Below are 19,836 nucleotides of genomic sequence, written 5' to 3'. Positions count from 1 at the left end.
AGAGTTACTCTTCATCATCAGATGTGCTAAATATGCCATGTTATGCTGGACTGAGATTTTAGGCACTATAGTAGGCTACGTATGAAGAGAGATTTCGCAAAGATTTATTTAAGATCACAAGTAACAATTTTCGGCCCATTCAGCATACCGTTTCTTTGAGATGTGGAGCGCAACTAGTTATGGTAAAAAAGAAAAAAAAACGATCCTCCAGTGGAACCTGTCTACTGAAGGCACTCGCAGATTTATATACCAAATAACCCCGCTTTGAAATCCGGCCTGCTTAACGTGTCGGAATTTTGAATACTTCAGATTGTCCTGCCACTCCCGACGGTTACCAGGTTGAAATGTATTGCAGAAAGCTGACGCAATTTAGTTCATCAACTACACCTCCGTCTTCTGACGACGTCCGTAATATCGGTAGCAAAAAAAGAATGGCACGACTTTGCCGCTTCATCACTTTTTCGTGCATCATCCTTCAAGCTGCGATACGTTGAACAAAAATCCAAAGCTCCACCTGCGGCGAATTTCTCGTGGTTAGCAGACGAACGCGTTTTCTTGAAGTGAGCAGCACACTCTGGATGGCGCAGGCGCAGTACTGGTCTTGGTTACACAGGGCTCTATTTCTGAAAGATGAGCAGCGTGCAGCAAGGATGCCACAAAAGAAGCTACGTCTGCAGGGCCTTGTGGCGCCCAGCAGCTTAACCACCGCGTCTACGTTTCGAGCAGCCCTGTGCTGTTCGTCTTAATGCAGCAAGTGTCTTGATTGTCAGAATAGCCAGGTAGGTAAAATTAACGAGTTAGAAATTAATAGCCCACTGACAAATATCCCCTCGCCGATACAAAGAGGATGCTACTATAATCCGTCCGTCACCGTCGGTCCGTATGTCCGCTCCTCCGGCCGTCCGCCTGTCTGTCTGTCTGTCCGTATGTCCGTTTCTGTCTGTCTGTCTGTCTGTCTGTCTGTCTGTCTGTCTGTCTGTCTGTCTGTCTGTCTGTCTGTCTGTCTGTCTGTCTGTCTGTCTGTCCGCCTGTCTGTCTGTCTCTGTCTGTCTGTCTGTCTGTCTGTCTGTCTGTCTGTCTGTCTGTCTGTCTGTCTGTCTGTCTGTCTGTGCATGTCTGTCTGTCTGTGCATGTCTGTCTGTCTGTCTGTGCATGTCTGTCCGCCTCTGTCTGTCTGTGTACGAGTGTCTGCCTCTGTCTGTTTACTTGCCTGTTTGTCTCTATGTCTGTCTGCCTCTGTCTGTCTGTGTATTTCTGCCTGCCTCTGCCTGTCTGCTTGCCTGTCTTTATATGTCTGTCTGCCTCTGTCTGTCAGTGTATGTCTGTCTGCCTCTGTCTGTCTGTCTGCTTGCCTGTCTGTCTGTCTGTGTATGTCTCTGCCTGTCTGCTTGCCTATCTGTCTGCCTGTTTCTAATCTTCGAGCTCTGGACCAATGAGAAGACCGGATTTCTGAACGTGGGCCCTTTGGGTTGTTGGTGCCTAAGACAGCGCTGGCGTCGACCAGTGTTTGACATCGTTGCTGCTCTCTGCATACATGTATATCCGCGCTTCGTGCGGCTCCTACGCTTCCTGTGCGCCGAACGCCGCACTGGGTCTGCACGGCAGCAGCAGCAGCGCTCACTTGGAGACCTTGATGTCCCGGTGGAGCAGGCCTCGCAGGTGCATGTGCTCCAGCGCGAGGACCAGCTGTGCCATCACGATGCGGCACTCCTCGGTGGGAAGGTAGACGGCCTTGTCCACCACGCGCATCAAGTCCGCGCCGCAGATGTACTCCATCACGGTGATGTACGCGTCCTTGAAAGGAAAGGTTAGGGTTACTCTGTGGGCATTCATGTATTCCGGAACAAGCAGGAACGGAAACGCCGTAGCTCATTAGCCTGAACATATGGTAGGTTGCTCTGCGCGAACTTGAAGAAAATACAGATCTGAAAGTAATACTACGGATTTTCGGACCCGTTGATGCATAGCGTTGCGTCTAAGTGATGGGGAAAAAAACGAAACCAAAAGGCGGGCACACGACGACTGCTGTCCAGCAGCCATCCGCTCTTCACCTTTCATACCCAACAATTCTGGACAAAAACATTTTTGAGCGTGAAACCGTTTGTAAACCCAATTTTTCATATAATGTAAGATTTCACTATAACAATCAATATATCCGCGGATCACCTGGCGGCAGTCAAGTGATCTGCGGCAGTCTTAACTCTCCGATGCGATCGATGGAAACACATTAAAAGAAGATTTTGCTACATATCAGAGGAATGGACCATTACCTTCAGTATTTCCATAAGAGTACAATTTTCCAATCCTCAAAATTTTCTCCGAGTATGTTGGACATGGTCTGCCGGTTCCATCCTGTTGAGGCTGATTTATTTTCAAACCTTATTGATTGATTGATTGATTGATTGACTGATTGACTGATTGATTGATTGATTGATTGATTGATTGATTGATTGATTGATTGATTGATTGATTGATTGATTGATTGATTGATGTTTGTAGCAACCTCTTCGGCAATGAGGCCCTCCGTATAGCAGCAACTCCGGAATTGATTTCAACACCTAGGGTTCCTGAATGGGGGCCTCAAAGTGTCCATACACCGGCTTCTTTGAATTTCATTCTTTCCTTTTTCGTTTATGGGCAACGCGCGCAGCTATCCTGTATAGAGATGTGAAGGCCTGAAAGAAACACTGCAATTTTGGAAAAAAACCGGTTTTTTTTTTCGTTTTTTTTTTCAGACGAGAAAAAATGGAAAGAAACATCCAAAATTTCACAATGCAATTTCAAGGTTTTACGATTACTTGCTTTTAGTTTAGGTTTTTGCTTTTGCTTTGAAAACCATTACAGCGCGCATCGTTGAACGACTGCAGAGCAGTCGTCATCACCAGTGCCAGGTAGTGCACGTAAAACGTTCGTGCTGCGAGTGCACAGGTTGAAGGCCAGGTCACATATAAGATCCAGGCTTGACTTAAAAACACACTAATACTTGAACTCACGGCTAAAGGAGAACAAAATGGCTGCAAATTCTACAGCGCGACACACACTGCATAAAGGCTGCTGTGCACGTAAGCGGTTTTAGCCAAATACAAGCCTAGCTTCTTGATTTCCAACGTAGCAGAGTACAGGACATCCACAGGAATTTGGTCCAGGACAGGGGTCTTCAGCGAAGCACGTGGCCCCATCTACCTGGTGGCAAGGCCTTTGCACCAACCAGTAGCTAACTCGTCTGGCTTGCCGACTGCTGCAGATACTGGTCACGTTTCAGAAACGTCCATTCAAGAATTCGCAACAGGCTTTCAGTGGAACGCGTTCGAAAGCTTGTCGATGTGCAGTCGAACATAGCTGTGGACACAATCCATGCTGCTGCGCGTAGTGCCGCATCGAGCGACAGTGATTCTGAGCCCAATATGGAGTGACTTATAGATCAGTTTTCATGTTCTCTTTCTCGGCACAGTAGAACAAGCAGTTCGTTCCACAAATATGATATTTATATCTCCATATTCGCCTGAAGTGCAAATCATTATTTATCTCCTCGGTGCAATAGAACAAGAAGTTTGTTTCACAATATGACATCTATAACTGCATATTCGACTGAACTTCGGAGCATTATTATTGATCGTTGTGCTGTTGCAAATAAATTCGCTTTTGTCAGGTTTTGCAAAATTTCCAATTTTTCATGAAAAAAACCCTGAAAAAAAAACGGTTTTTTTCAAGCCATTCAAAATTTCTTGAAATTTTACATCTCTAGTCCTGTACTTATATGAACTAGTAAATAGAATACTTGTATATGGAACCTCTCTCCCCCTATACTTTGTGGCTGTCCCCTCACCTCTTTGATTTAGTTTCTCCAAGACTGCCTGCTATCCCTCTATTTCCGCTGCTCCAGTTCAAGTGATTTCAGTAGCGAAGGCAGATGCCGAGGCTAGAAAAAATCTTATCCTTCGTTTTAATTATTTTCAATAAACCACTACTACTACTGCTTGAATTTTGTGTACGTCGAAAAGCGGTTGACGCGGCCGGGGTTAAACTTGCAAAGTATCACTCAGCAGCCGAACGCCACGTGTCCCGTACCGACAACGGCATAAACCCTGTGGGAATCTGGCTTTCCGCCGTCGCCTTTGCGCGGCTAGCCGGCCTCCCGCGTTGTTTCTCCTCTTTCCCTTGCTCCCGCCTCAGGCGGTGGAGAGGCGGCTGGGTGACTAATCACTGTCATTTGGCCTCAGCTCCGCCCCGGCTCCCCAATGGCCTTTGCCATTGGCGCCTTTTGGCGGGAATTCCGGGACCCGCTTTGGTGGCCGCGCACTGCGCGACCGTCCGAGCGGGGCCCAGAGAGAGAGGGATCCCTCCGAGACAGCGCAAGGTGCGTACGTTACTGTTTGTCCGTGCCGGGCTTTGCCCCTCGGACCAGTGCTTACTCGAGCTCGCCCGCACGTGTCCTCTGACCTGCAGCGGCTCGAGCCTGTCCAGCGGGGTCCAGCGACCTCTGACAGGCGTACCTTGCGTTGAATGCCCACTCTCTCTCGCAACCGGCCCAACGGTCGACACGAGAGAGAGATCACAGCACTGCCTCGGGGACATTCTCCTGCAGCGGCGTGCTAGCGGTGCGCATTACTCGAGTCGCTTCGTGCGCGCAGCGGAGCCTTGCTCCTCGCGCGCCCCCGGGACGGGGTGACTATTGAGTGTGTGTGTATCAGCTGGAGGACGATGTGAATAAACGTCTCCTTTGTGAACTTGGAGGCCTATTTCTTTGCGGCGAATCGCTCTCCTCCCAGCGGAGGCTGAGTGCACTGCATCGGTGTCCCAGTGTGTGTGTGGTGACGGCTGATCGGGGCCCTTGGCTCGCGCGAAGCTCGAACCCGCGGTGGGTGGTGGCCTGTGTCCACTTAGAAACCCACAACCCATAGCTTCTGGTTAAGCACCGTCGCCTAGCGACAAACAGAAAATATATAAGAACGAATACCAGTACAATTAAAAGAATTGAATTCTATTGGTTCTGTGGCCGAATGGATTAGTCCTGCGTTTTTGAACACGCAACAAAGCAGTACGACTAATCCTGCCGAATATAAATTTTTCTCGTCGGTTATTTTTTAACACCAGTTAACAGCACTCCAATCATTTAACATTTACCCTTTGTATGTGTTATCTTTAGGTCAGATTCTGCACAGCTATTAAGCAAAAATCGCCGTTTAGAAAGCTGGCTGCAAGACAAGCAGGGATGTGAAACCAGAAGTTGCGTTACTGAACCGCTGAAAGAACGTAATGACGCCCAAATACCACAGAAACTAACAAACACATATCCCCTCGAGGGACCGTCCCGAAATCAAGCTCATTACCCACATTTCCCCAATTCTCTTGGCAGGTGGCGTTGTTAATTGAGAATGTATCCTCCCCCCCCCCCCCCCCCCCCCCATTTCTACCGCACTCTGTTCAAGAAAGTACATTGAGCCCCTCTCGAAAAAAATAAACTCCTAACTACGTGCCTGACCAAAGCAGTATACGAAGTAGAAGGTAAGTTTGTGTCGTCTATAAAGGGTCAGCAACAGTACTGGCTGCGTTTAATTTTTGTCCGGTCGAACCCTTCAGCACGCCAGAATCTTACGGGGAGGCAATGAAGGCGTTGTTGGGAGCGCGCAAGAAGTACTCGGCTCCGGCGGATATCCTCAACAGAGAGCAGGCCACCACGCTCAGACGACTGCAAACAGACACCTACCCAAGCATAGCCATGTATCATAAAATGTGGCCGAACAGATACGCGAAAGAGTGCGTGTGGTGTGGGGGCTACGCCACAACTTACCACGCCACCTGGGGCTGTGAAAAAAGCCCTCTACTACAAAAGGTAAATAGCCCTAGTCTAGAACAGTGGGAGGCCCTCCTGGCTGACTCCGACCCGAGCACACAGCTTATGCTGGTGACGAGGGCCAAGGCAGCGGCGGAGGCCAACGGGATCCTGGACTAGGGAAGACCGACCACTGAAGCTCCATATCTATCTATCCCCAACCCCCTACTCCCTAACTCTTCCTTTTGTTACAATAAATGTTTTTTACTACTACTACTACTCAGTTACTGGCTTGCTTCGAGGGAAGAAAGTCTGCATACCTCATTACTCAAAAGATGGTCCACGTGTCGTCAGTAGAGAGTGTCCACTTACTCGTGTGCAGTAGCAGGAGTAGTACTTGACCAGGAAGGGGCTTCCGATGACAGACGCGACGACCTTGTCGATGCAGGCCTGCTTGTGCCGCTGGAACAGCGTGCACGCCACCAGCTTCATGGTGCAGATCAGGTTCGTGGGCTTGTACGCCACCTTGTACACCGCGCTGGGAAGAAAATACGGCACCGGATTGCATTTCTATACGTTCTCTTTATTGCTTGTGTTTGTTACTGATCCCTAGCAGCAAAAATTCAGGGGGCACTTTGGCTCTCTAAAGTGCTGCAAGGCGAAAGTGTTTCCTGGCGCACTGTTTGTTTTTATTTACTTTTTATTTTTCATATTTTTAAAATTTTTGCTCCTTTTTTGTTTATTGTTTTTTATTTTTATTTCCATACCCTATTTTATTTTGTTTTTATTTGGCTTATTTTCTTATTTTTATTTTCTTTTTCTTGACTTTATTCCTTTTATTTTATTTATGAAACCTATGCATTCACTAGATGCGCCTTTATTCATGCTTTAACCTTGAGCCTTCGCGGCGGAGTGGTAGCGTCTACTCTTCAAATGCCAAAGGCCCTGGTTCGATTCCCACCCTCGGCGCAGTTTCTTTTTAAGCAGTGACGCCGAAAGGCGGACAAATCTTCCGACGCGTCTGTCGACACTCCTGCCGACGCGCCTGTCGACATTCCTGCCGACGCGTCTGCTAACGACAGTATGAGGCATTAAAGGCTTTCGCCTTAATATATCGATTATGTTAGGCGGGCGAGCTGGATATACATTGTGGAAAGGAGCACGTTAAACAGGCACGACATGTCACAAGCGCTAGTTCCGTGTGGTCTGCTGTGACCTGCCTGTGTACCTGCCTGACGCTACTTCCTTACGCACGAAGCTCAGTCATTTCGTGGAGAATGATGTTAACTGATTGTTTGCTCGAATACGAGGGCCCTCATTGTTTCTTCGTAGCATCAGTCCAAAGGTTACTCTTATAGCTATGAGATAGTAACAAGCTTCGTGCTTATTTCCTTTCAAAGGGGTTTTCTTTAGCCATTTAATGGTGTTTCAAGTTAATGTAGAAATAAAAATTAACTTGATCTTCAAGTAACAACTAAGCGTTCGTATTCATATCATTCATGACTGGTGCACAATATACATCCAAGCTATTGTACAGCTCTCAAACAAACATCTGTGCTGTGGTTGAGAGAGTGTTAAAGCAAGATCATGATCTAGCTTGGTGTAACCGCGTTGGGCACAATTCTGCTGTCTTCATGAATGCTGGCATTAGCACTTCGTTATTTTCAATTACTCGCCTATTTGAAGTTTGTCCAACCGAAGCACGGATATATTAACATCGAGATTCTCACCAGACTGGCTTTATTAAAGGGACATTGAGGACAAATTAAGATGACCTGTATTGATAGTTTGCATCGTTCAAATGAAAAAGACGACACTTTCACTGAAAACGGAAATTTAAAAAGATTGGAAAGGTCAAGAAATTAAATACAGATGTCGCCACCACAAGCAGTTTTTCCAAGAAAACTGCGGTGCGTCAAGACGTCTTACCGTGCTGATCTCTTAGACTATCGGCTACACAGCCATATACTCGGAGACTGTGATCACGGGGAATTTTTCGATATTGACGTCAAGATTTTGAATCGAGACACGGAAATTTTTGAAAACAAACTTTCTCGGCAATGAATGCGTCTTTTTCTGCCGGAGCAACTTCACATACCCAAAAAGTCTTGACAAAATCACTTTTGAGCAGAGAAGCGTTTATCATATAAAGTTCCAATATAACAGTCAAAATATCCGCAGATCACCCGATGGCACTCGAATTTTTTCTGTTAACGCTTTTTTTATCGTCGAAATTATTCCCCTTTGGTTTTTTATGGCAGTCTTAACTGTTCGATGCGATCGATGGAAAGACTTTAAACGAAACACTTTACTGCATAGAAGAATGGACCATTACCTTCAATTGTTCCATAACAGTAGCTTACAACTGTAAAATTTTCAAAATTTCTGTCCGAGAATGTTGGGCATGATAGCCAGAAAGAACCACGGAATCATTTTTTACAAAAAAAAAGTTAAAGTTGCATGGAGTTGTCCACAGTGTTCCTTTACTACAACAGAACCATACCAGGTCTGCGTCGCCATTAACTTCCTCCTGACTGCTCTTTGGCACTTCAGTGCCCAGTCTGTGACATAATCAAAGAAAACAATCATCACTTCCACATTATGCAAGGTAATGTACCCACATTCAAAATCAATATAAAAATTTCGATAGCATTGCTAAAATTTGATTCCACAAATTAGCAAAAATTAGTTTTTGGTGCATTTTGAGCGGATACTCCCTCCCAGTTGTGCGAAAGGCCGAATTGAGAGCCCTCAGCCAGTAAGCAAAATGTTGCTGTGTTAGCCGTATAGCCCCCTTTTCATTAATATTCTGTGCGTGCGTCCTTGCGTGCGTGTGCGTGTGTGTGCGTGTGTGTGCGTGTGCGTGTGTGTGTGCGTGTGTGTGTGCGTGTGTGTGCGCGTTTGTGTGTGTGTGTGTGTGGCAGGTGTACACATCTGACAAGTGCGTGCACCTGGCAGGCCTTCACCTTTGGTGAAGGCCTTTAGGCATTTACCTAGGTCTTTACCCAAAGGTCTTTGGGATAAATGCCTTCGTGGTAAATGCCTTGCGGGACTTGTCAGGAGTACACATGGGTGAAGGCCTTTAGGTCTTTAACCAGGTCTTTGCCCAAAGGCTTTTAGAGTAAAGACCTTACGGTAGAGACCTACAGGGTGAAAGCCTTCATGGTAAATGCCTTCCGGGTAAAGGTCTTTAGGCCAAAGGCCCGCTATTTACTTTTTCAATCTATTGTTCCGACCGCTGACAGTACACTAACCAGAAGTTTGCGTACGAACTCACCCGAATCCACCGGCGCCCAAAAGCTTCATGGAGAGGAAGTCCTTCATCTTGGGGATGTACGTCCAGAAGGGCGCAATCTCTGCCATGTTGAGCTTCTCGGTTTTGGCCACAACCGTGTCGCCCACACCCATCCAGTCGGTGGGCGGAACCTCAGACACCTTCTCCAGTGACGTCGCCAGCTCGCCCACGATGATGGTCAGCTTGCGGATGTGGTCACCCAAAATCTTGGCGATCTCTGGGGCCCTCTTGTACGCCAGGTTGTGCAGTCCTGATCAAGTCGAAGGGACAAATGCTTCATAATTGTGCTGGCGAGTATACAATTCACTGATCTGTTTCACCAACAGTTGGTTTGAACAAGTATCGTCTACAAAGTTGACAAAGCGTTTAATGGTGCTAGTACGTTATTCTAATACGCTCCGCCGCGCTTACCACTGGCCTGCACGAGTACCGCCTACATAAGTCGTCCGAGAGGTGAATAAATGTGGCAGTGAAAACGCTCACGTAATGCACTCGTCTTCTCTACCATTCTGTAGCGCTTACACAAGTCGCCGTACAAAAATACTGCAAGCAACATGCGGCCATGTGTTGTACTGGTGGACGTTGGCACGCTCTACTAACCACGCTATCTTGCTTATCGATAGCAGGAGGCTACTTTAGCAACTACCTGCCTGGATTTTGCAAGACCTTTAATTCCGCACAAAGTTCTCTCAATCTAGCCGATCACCTTCGCTGATACAGTACCACTGTTACATATTGCAGCCTGCTATTTCAGTAAGTAAAAGAGCCACTGACACTCGGCGACAGAGCGTGGAGTTCTTTTGGGGGTTTTTTTTTTGAGCCTTTTCTAGGATCCGCGTGCTTCTCTTGTTACTGTTTATTAAATTATATGTTACCTTAGAGAACGGCAGCAATGAGAGCAAGGCTCTCCGTCTCCGCCGGGGCGAATAAGTGAGTTATGCGGCTTCACCGCACAACTGTTGCCATCAAGTGCCCCGTGATGTGATGGGGCATCAGATTTCTTCCCTTCTCACAGGTATCTGCACCAAACCCAAACGCCTTCCTCTCCCGCTCCAAGTGTGGCACCCACTTTCGGTGTGGACCACATGGCCGTAGGTGGCGCTATCGCAAGCTCACCAACTCTCCCTTTTGCCGAGGTATATCGTATGACTCATCCTGGCGTTTCAATTGTTTCTCGTCAGAAAGTGACCTCAAGAGTTTTCGAACACAACATGGTATGATGGCAGCGCCAATGTCGATGATGGCGTTGTTTTCCTAGGAGAAAGTTCATCCGGCAGCCATTGTTCTAACACGGTCCTTACACTACGGTCACCTCCTTCCTACCTATGAGGTTTTCTGCCGTGTCCCGGACGTCCTGGTACGTGATGACCTGTGTGTTCAGCTTCTCGAGTATGTCCTGGGCAGCGAGCAGCACCTCCTCCTGACAAAAATGCTGCAGCGGCTCCCGATCAAGCTCGATCTTGCTCTCGCGCCTGATGTAAAACTCCAGCAGCACCGTGGTGACCTTGGGAATCCGCGGGAACAACGTGGTGACTACCTTGGCAGCCGTCCTCTTCTTCTCCTCCATGCCTTCCGCTGCGCAAATGCACGAGGTGTACCGGGAATTCTCCACTCAGTCACTGTGGTGCTCTATATAAGCCCTGCTCTGTGACTTTGCCTCAGAATACTCCTTAGAGGGACCCTGAAATTATTTCGACGGGACGTATTCTTGTTCAACATATCTGCAGAGTTGGTCATTGTGTGTATTCGAGTTAAATTTGAAAGCTCTGCGTGGACCCTGTAATTTAGAAATAATCTGAAAAAATTGCTGCTCGCAGTAGCTTGCAACCTATTAGGGCTACCCACCTCAACGCGCGTCCTCTACCCCGATGACGTCACTGGGCAGAAGAGCCAGCCTTCAAGCTCACCCCATCTGCCCACTGACGTCATCGGGGTAGAAGAAGCGCGGTGAGGTGTGTAGCCCTAATCGGTCGCTAGATACTGCGAGCAATTATTTTTAAAAATTATTTCTAAATTACCGGGTTCACGCAGAGCTTTCCAGTTTGACTCGAATACCCACAAAGACCACCTCTACAGATCTGTTGCACTAGAATGTGCCCATCAAATTTGTTTCAGGGTCTCTTTAAAACTGATGTACAGTCATTGAAGGAAAGCTTGTCACACGCGATGTACGTCAAATAGCTATCGCTGATGTAAAGGCGCACTCGGCGCTGTGCATGGACGCGCGACTAATGGGGCTACGGTTTGGACTAGTGGGTGAAACATAGTAAGGGGCACCCCAAGCAGCACAAGGTTATCGGCCCAATATTGGAAATGGATGACTTCACACTGGTCCATTGTTGGACCGGCATTTGCCAATACATTTCCAATATCGGGCCGATGAGCTGTGCTGCTGGGGACACAGCACAAATTAGGACAAGGCACGACACCAGGAACAAGGGAATTGCGCTAGTCTCGCTCCCTTGTCCCTGTCTTGTTCCTGCATACCACTCGTTCAGACGTGACCTTGCCGGTCTACCCTAGCTAGGCTCTGCCATCAGCACTGGACTCACCGTCTGCCGGTGGCGATACCACCGCCGCCGCCGCCATGCTTCCTGCCGATGTTCACCAACGGGAGGAGGAGGACAAGCGGTGGAGAGGCGCCCGTTCCGGCGGCTGTCGCTGGGGCCGGCCTGCGTCGGCAAGGCGACCGTGGCTCGCAGGCCGATGGCCGCGCACGGGATGACGCCGGGCGCGTGCTGCCGTTGCTGCCGCGCTGCTGGCAGTGGCGCAAGCATCGCCACCACTGGCACAAATTCGAACGGAACGACGTCATCTCCTTGTGGATAGCTCCCTAAGGGTACAGAAAGCTTAGAAAGAAAGCCGGTGAAGCTGGGAAACAGAGGTGCCCGGTTTGTAGACGCTTGAGTAGTATGCATGGTCGTAGAACGTTTAGTTATAACAAGGGACGAGAATGATGATGATTAGTAAAGAGTGGCAAAGAAGGAACGCGTAGTACGCAATTCCTAAGCCACGCACTGTGTAATACGTAGGGATGAAGGACTTTTGGGGCAACAGACTATAACGATAATAAACTTTCAAAGAAGCGTCAGCTTTCAGTCAGCAGTGGTTAATGCACGGCGTCAACGGCGATGCATGGTGGATGATAGTGATCAGTGAAAGATTAATGTTATTCAGTTATGAGAAAAAGAAGAAAGCAGGTGTTGTAGGCAATCCCTCCATGTCTCATGGTCCATGGAGTTGATGATAACAGAAAATCACCGCACGAACGCAAGCAGACAGAACGACAAGGGAGACTAATACAGAGAGAAGATATTTTTTTTTTGTGGCACCGCTTCTGTACTGCAGAAACAGCATGAATACGGGACGTACAAGTACATCGTGTAGTCAAAGCAGACAAGGTTCATGCACGGATGGAACACGCTGACTAGAATACAACACGCGGAGGCACAGAAACATTATAGAGAAACATACTATGGAAACATGGACATTTGGATTGGTGGAAGTTTTAATAAATGGTACGCTGTAGTTGTCATAGCCACAGCCCAAGCAGTAAGGAGAGAAAAGCCACGCTGTTTTTGATGATTGTTAGTTCTCTTTTTTATTGTACAGTCTAGTAATATCTCCAAATCACTTTCTTTCACATCTGGCACCTCCAAGAAAATGAGAGCATGCATATTTAGTCGACCTTCGTAAAGCTAATCCTTTACTGCCCAATGTCGCGAATATGCGACATGCCGTTTGCGAGCTGTTTGCTCTGTAGAATTTGAAGCTTGGGTACCAGTTTTGACGTCAATATGTTCTTAACAGCCATCACTTCCTGTCGAAATGTTCGGCCTCACTCTGAACAAGCTGTGCGTATTAAAAGGGAGAGTGAACGTACGGCTCTCAGCCAGCATCCAGCAATATCTCGTTTTTGATTTTCTGTCAAATGTTACGGGAAATTTATAAGGAATTTTTTTTTTACTACAAGTTGTTTACTGTCTCTGGGCCTTTAAGTTGGATCGAAACCCGCGATTGCTCTAGCTGCGCGAAATGGACCAAATGGTAATTGTTGACAACTGGTGCTCAAATTTTAAGGGCGCTTACAAAACTTGATACTGTCTTCTAACGCGATGGGGTTCAAGGTCCCGTTCTTCAGTAAATCCGGCGTCGGAGTTGTGAGCGATAAAGGTGTTCCCCACTAGGAGGCAGGTGGGTGACCTAGGTCACGTGACCATGCGGCGCAATCACAACCCGCCCACCGGATGGTGAGCAAACTGCCCATCGTATCTGATATGAGAGAAGCCAACAGCCACACAAACCAAGGGGCACAGGGGAGTTTTAATTTATTTATTTATTTTGTGGTGTTGATTAATTTATAATATTACTGAATATGTTATCGCTTAAAGCTAATTGGTTAGAAAAGCAGAAGAAAAAACAACCACATGCCGCCGGTGGGATCCGAACCCACGACCTCCGAATTACGCGTCCGGGGCTCTACCTCTGAGCTACGGCGACGGCTGTCAATTCTTCTGTTTTCGGGGGTATTTGTGTTTACAAATAACCTAACCTTGGGAGTGTTCACCAGTGCCACACCCGTTCTTAAGCGGCGGACGTAGCACCTCCTGAGTTACCGCTGATGTGACGTAGAACGTCATCGAACGGCGATGGTGGAAGCTGTGTGAGAACCCTCTTATGCTTCCTAAGGCATAAAAGGCTGCCAGAACCGAGGCCCTCGTTAAGCAATTAAGCAGACAAGGAAAGGGGAATGAGGGGCTGGTTATAAATATGAGAGAAGCCAACAGCATGGCAGTTAAATTAATGATTGGTCACACGGGAAGAGCAACCTAGGCCGCACAGGGCTCACCGCTGGGAGCACCTGGCATCGCAGGGCAGTGGCGCATCGCTTAACCGCTGCATAACTGCGCCACGAGGGGTACGAGGACTCCCAGGGATCAATGAATGTCAAGTAGAGAATGACCTCCTGCATATGTGGGAATGAAACCATTAGGTACGCTATCGCCTTATACGTTTAAGGCGGAGCTTTTGTTTCCCTTCTAATTTTGTATGCACGCATATTAGCTAGCATAATGTAGAACTAATTATTGTTTTATTTATTCATAATTCAGTCCTTAAAAAAATTAAAATGACCTCCGCACATCACTGTTTGGTCTTCCACTTCTTTCAGCATGCACACTTAGTTTCTTCAAATTTACGCAAGCCATAAGAAGAGTAGTGTCACTAATGTAAGTGACAGAAAGAGAGAGAGAGAGAGAAATGGTGAAAGGACAAGAAAAGCCTTTACATTCGTTGCGTCTTTCTTCTACTTCGCTCGGGTATTGTTCGACCCCCCCCCCCCCCCCCCTTTTTTTTTTCACTTACACCACACTTTTAACGCAGATATAAATGCTAAACTTTCACGATTGACTTTTGCGGACCCAAACCCCCGTCCAAACTTCGCAGCGTCACTTTTGAATCCGCACTGCGAGAACTCGCTTGAATGGCAATCACAGGCGCACATCTGTAAGAGCTTACAGTGCGCTCATCTCCCCGCGGCTACTACAATGGGTTATCCGAATTATCCAGAGAAGCGTGAAACAAAATTGCGAGGACACTTTTGCAACTAAAGTATTGAGAGGCGAAAGGCGAGGACACTGTGCCATGACGACTTCCGGTGGATGTGACGTCACACCTTTCCCGTGGATATATCGACGTCTGAGTAATTTCGATACAATTTTGATAATTTTGACTATAATTATTTAACTAATTATTGTACACACATCAAACGTGGCTTCTAGATTAATTTCTTTCTCCTCTATCTGAAGCAGCCATTCGTTTTTTCCTATCCTTTTTAGTTCCAGAGTTAACACGAGTTAAACGCTGCCAAAAGTGTGACACCCGCTGCTAACGGACGACAGTATGAGCCATTAAAGGCTTTAGCCTTAATACGAAGACGAAGGACTAGGATACGAAGAAGGCAGTCTCGATAGAATGCAGTGTTTTCTGCGCGAAACCGATGAGAAGTCATTTCTGGAGCAGTGGTATCTATAGCAGTTGGTATATGTACCTAACTTTTTTTAAGCAAGAAATGCTTTTAGCTCCCGTTGTCGGCATTGTAGTGACGTCACGCCGAGACCGAGAGCCATCATCCGGGCTCTGAATTCCACTCATCCGGGCTCTGAAACGAGAACATCCGGGCACCGTACGAGTCTTATCGAGATTCAACGAGACTCTCTAAGCCCTTCTACGGGACCGGCATACAAGCGCCGGTTGCTCTCCAAACGAGTCACAAAAAATAACTGCTGCCAGTGTCTTCTCAATGTTTATCAAGATATCAGTCGAGCTGTGCATTTGATAAAGCACGGAATTATAATTTCCGATTTCTAATAACGCGTGGAAAAAGCACATACATGCCACAATACACTTCGTTTTTCTTTGCGTACAGCTTCCATTTTACGTATCCGCTTTTTCCTCCTTATCTAACCAAGTCGTCTTCTCTACTTTGCCAACCGTTAATATTTTTGTCCTCTTCTTGGTCTTCTTCTTCTAGTTATTTTTTTCCCCTTCCTTTTCAGTGGCGAGAAGGAACCTTACACCCTACACCGTATTCTCCTCTACGTCCTCGTCTTATTCTCATTCTCCTATTTTACATTAGCCTCCTGTTATTAGTCTTCTCCGTCTCGTCGTGCAAAAAGTGAGCTACTAAGCGCGCTCACTCGCGGAAGCCGACGCGCGGCTCAGCCCGAAAACGGTGTCAAGTATACGGCCCCGCGAGCCACTTTCCACGAAAACGCCCGCGCTCACACCCAAACAAACGGGTCAACGAAAGGAGACTCAGAGCGACCCTGTGTACAACGTCGTTATCGGTCGCCATTTCGCTTCTCCGAGGAGTTAAAGCGCGCTCAAAGTGTCGCCCCTGCCTTCCTTCGCCCGCCGTGAGAATTAAAGGATAAAAACGCAGCCCTAAAGAAATGGTGTCTCCCTTCTCCTTATTTTTGTTTTTGTTTTTCTTGTTCGCGGAGTATACTAGCCTTACTCTTCATACACCAGGCCGGGGGCGGCTGTCATCCGCGAAGTGTCAAGGCGAGTGCATTGGAGCGATAGGTTATAGCGTATACAGCTCTGCCCGCCGCAGTCTAAAGGTGCCGCTGTAGTACACGCCCCTTTTGACCGAAAAGTGAATGCGCCGGCAGCAATACTAGCAGCAGCTTCGGAAGTCTGTCCCAAAGGCTTAGAAACAGAGAAGAAAAAAAAAAGGTGCCATATAATGACAGTCATAAGAACCACCGAGGGAACACACCCATGCATGATTGTCCGGTTAAAGGGACGCGAGCTTGGTCGCTGATTACCACGGCCTCTTAATTCGCTCGTTCGCCGCCCCCGGGGATAGAGAGAAGGATTTGCTTTCTTTTCTGTTTACTTCTTTCTGTAGTGTTCGTTTTTGTTTGCGGCAACTACGAATGAGCAAGCGTGGAGCAATTCTTGTCTCGCCTGCGGGAAACGCAGTGAGCCCCCGTGGGACGGGTGCTTGTTACACAATGCTGAATTGTCGGCAGCATTCCCGCCAGTGAGCTGATCAACGTTTAGCAAATAAAAGCCGTATACGCGTCGGAATCCAGGCAACACAAAGGCGACGAAGAGCACAGGACAACGCTGGACCTCGTAATAATTGCATTAGGAAAGCGACCACTGATAAACCCAGCGGGCAAAGGTTCGGCACATGCGACAACACGATTAGATCTGGAAGTAAATAAATGAACACTCAAAACTGAAATCCTCCCACTTTCAAATGCGTTTTTTTTTTTACGTATATCGCTACTTGTCCACTTTCGTTCTTCACTTTCGTGGTGTTTTCAGACGGCCGTACCGCACGTCCAGACGAAGCTCACATCAAGTCGTCTTAGGACTTAATATGGCCTGCGGTGTTTTCCTCCTGTATTATATTTGTTATGTCATTTCCAATTTTTTTTTCTTCCATATTTCTTCTATCCACTGCGTGGATGTGTTGTATCCTCCGGGGAACTTTTCCTTTCTCTTTCTTTCTTTCTTCCTTTCTATCTTCCTTTCTGTCTGTCTTTCTGTCTGTCTTCCTTTCTTTCTTTCTCTCTTTCTCTCTTTCTTTCTTTCTTTCTTCTTTCCTTCTTTCTTTCTTTCTTTCCTTCTTTCTTTCTTTCTCTCTCTTTCTTCCTTTCTTTCTTTCTTTCTTTCTTTCTTTATTCATTTCTTCCCTTCTTTCTTTCTTTCCTTCCTTCCTTCCTTTCTTCATTTTTCTCTTTCTTCTCTTCCTTCCTTCCTTCCTTCCTTCCTTCCTTCGTTCCTTCCTTTCATTTCCTTCCTTTTTTCTTTCTTCATTTCCCTCCTTTCTTCTTTCTTCTTTTTCATCATTTCTTTCTTCCTGCTTTCTCTCTTTCGTTCCTTTTTGCTTTCTTTTCTACTTTCTTCCTTCATTTAACTTGCTCTACTTCTTTCCCTTCCGGCGTCTGTTTGTTGTGACGTTTGTGTGTTTTCTTACCGACGGCTATAGTATGCCATCACAAAAATGCGGTCGCCCTGGCCTTGAATCTAGATTTGCTTTCTTCGCATCCTCCTCCTCCTCTTGCTCTCAGCCTTGGCCCCACGGCCAGAGAACGCCTTCGCCTCAGAGCTGCATACCGTAAACGGGAAGGAGGGGATATCGGTTCGAAACGATGGTTAATGATAAGCCATCAGAAAGTGGGGGCCATCTATTCTAGCACCTCCTCCCCTCCCCGAATCCTCCATCCTCCACGTTTTCCTCTCTTCTTCCACTCGATTGGTCGAGTCGGGCGGCGAAGAGTTGCGTTCGGCAAAGCGAAGCTCAGCGCCCACGGGAGACGCAGTGGCGATCAGTAGAAGCTTGCGTAATGGGCGGAATTGCCGGGCTGGCAATGAAAGTGATCGAGAACGACGACAGTACAGGCGATTGCGAGAATCTCGGGATTGTAAGGGGCGGAAGAGAGTGGTTCGCAAAGACAAAAGCAGGCCGATGCTCGGAGAGCGCTCGAGGAAAGCCCTTAGGGAGGGGAGGCGTGCAGTCAAACGTCGGGTGGAGTCGCGTCATTAGTCCCATTGCACGAGCTTCGCGAGCAAGACGCGCTTTGGGGCAAAGCAGCTCAGGGCACATTTAGCTGAGGCTCTCAGGCAAGGCTTTGCGTCTGGCGGTATGGGTTACCCCCAATCGCGCTCCCCATGCACCTAGAATTGTGAACAGCAAATGCCCGCCATGAAAGGGTGAAAAAGGCGTTTTTGACGCCCCTGTAGGTTTTATTGCTGCATCGTTAAATGGGCGCAAAGCTCAAGCTCGGAACATCGGCACTCCACTTCCAGCATGCTTGCTGTAAGAGCAGTCGTCTGGTCTTTATCGAAAATGTTTAACGTGTTGTTGAACAGGCTGTTAGCAAGATATGAGGTTTCTATGCATATACGAGCATTCGTGTGCATGTGCGCGTAAGCGCGAACGGACGCGCGCACACACACACGCACGCAGACACGCATGCACACACGCACACACGCACACACGCACGCATAACGCACACACTTGCTCTATGCTCGATTGTTTCAATATCCATGCTATACTTGAGCAAGTGTTTCGCTTGGCTGTATTCTCATATCGAGCGTCAGAAAATGATCCGGACACGAAAAAATCTGGAAGCATGAACAGGGCAGTGAACAACTTTTTCATATAGCGCCCGCAAATTTCAACGATATGTAGCAACTATAGCTAGGGAAAAGAATGTTTCGTTGCACACAAAAACAATGAATGAAAATGAGCTGAGAGGTGCCAGCCGTAAGGAGTTGCCCACCAAGGTCGTGTATCAGCGAAAGCGCAACTTTCTCGCCCTGTGCAATTAACACGCGACGCGGAAAGATGTATAACAGGAGCTGACACTTTGCGCTGCCCGTATGACTGACAGGCTCGCGGCCTGTAGTAACGATCAGGAAAGGAATAACAAAAGATGAAAGGAAGTCGAAGTTTTAATGGGCGGCTCAGACTGGACACTTGAATCACTTTGCCCGTGCTAAGTAGACTCGGCGACTATTGCAGGTGATAAACTTAAAGCAAACAGCTGTTTTGCCCTTGGATAGCCCTTGTGAGCCTGCTCGTAGGAGAATTCCGTTCACGATGTTCTGATTCCTGTGCGCTCTACAATCACGACAGCCGACAAGACGATAGCCGAGGAGTTGACCAACTGCGAATAGGTCTTTCGATTAGGCGGAATGATTAGTAAATCGGGCCACCCTGCTCTGCGTACACCAGAAAGTCCTTAGAGAAAAATACTGATGAGCCAACGGGGTAGAGAGAGAGAGCGAGAAAATTAATTTTCGAAGGAAAAAAGACAGGCCAGCCTGAGCCATGATTCTACGGCCTGAGAGTCTGCACCGGCGAAGAGCATGGGAGGAAACAGGGTGTTGTTACGTCACGATGTGTAAAGAATAGAAGGTTTTGGTTTATTGGTGTCTAAGTCCCAAAGCGACTAAGGCTATGAGAGACGCCGTAGTGAAGGGCTCCGGATAATTTCGACCACCTGGGGTTGTTTATAACGTGCACTGACATCGCACAGTACACGGGCCTCTAGAATTTCGCCTTCATCGAAATTCAGCCGTCTCGGCCGGGATCAAACCCGCGTCTTTCGGGTCAGCAGCTGAGCGCCGTAACCACTGAGCCACCGCGGCGGGGCAAAAAAGAATAAAAGGGTTATTTTACACACACACATGGTCAATGTGCAGATCACAACCGCGAGTCAAAGCATATGCGGCTATAGGAAAC

The 19,836-nt window shown here is 47.6% G+C and overlaps 1 protein-coding gene across 1 annotated transcript in view; it reads right to left on the bottom strand.

Moving 5' to 3' along the window:
* The window catches only part of LOC149327877 (uncharacterized), a 28,977-nt gene extending 16,876 nt beyond the window's left edge, over positions 1–12,101 (bottom strand). Inside the window, exons 1-5 of the mRNA XM_089564068.1 lie at positions 11,621–12,101; positions 10,392–10,643; positions 9,051–9,318; positions 6,146–6,311; positions 1,622–1,794 (exon numbers count right to left, since the gene is read on the bottom strand). Coding sequence (XP_089420194.1) covers positions 1,622–1,794; positions 6,146–6,311; positions 9,051–9,318; positions 10,392–10,643; positions 11,621–11,657 — 896 coding nt within the window. The 5' untranslated portion in view covers positions 11,658–12,101. The remainder of the gene's footprint in view (positions 1–1,621; positions 1,795–6,145; positions 6,312–9,050; positions 9,319–10,391; positions 10,644–11,620) is intronic.
* Between the last annotated feature and the right edge of the window lie 7,735 nt (positions 12,102–19,836).

The sequence above is a fragment of the Amblyomma mixtum genome, chromosome 10, assembly GCF_055824585.1.
Source record: "Amblyomma mixtum isolate Tamu chromosome 10, ASM5582458v1, whole genome shotgun sequence".
Lineage (NCBI taxonomy): Eukaryota > Metazoa > Arthropoda > Arachnida > Ixodida > Ixodidae > Amblyomma > Amblyomma mixtum.
The sequence above is the reverse complement of the archived record's forward strand: the minus strand, read 5'-3'. Positions and strand labels throughout refer to the sequence as shown.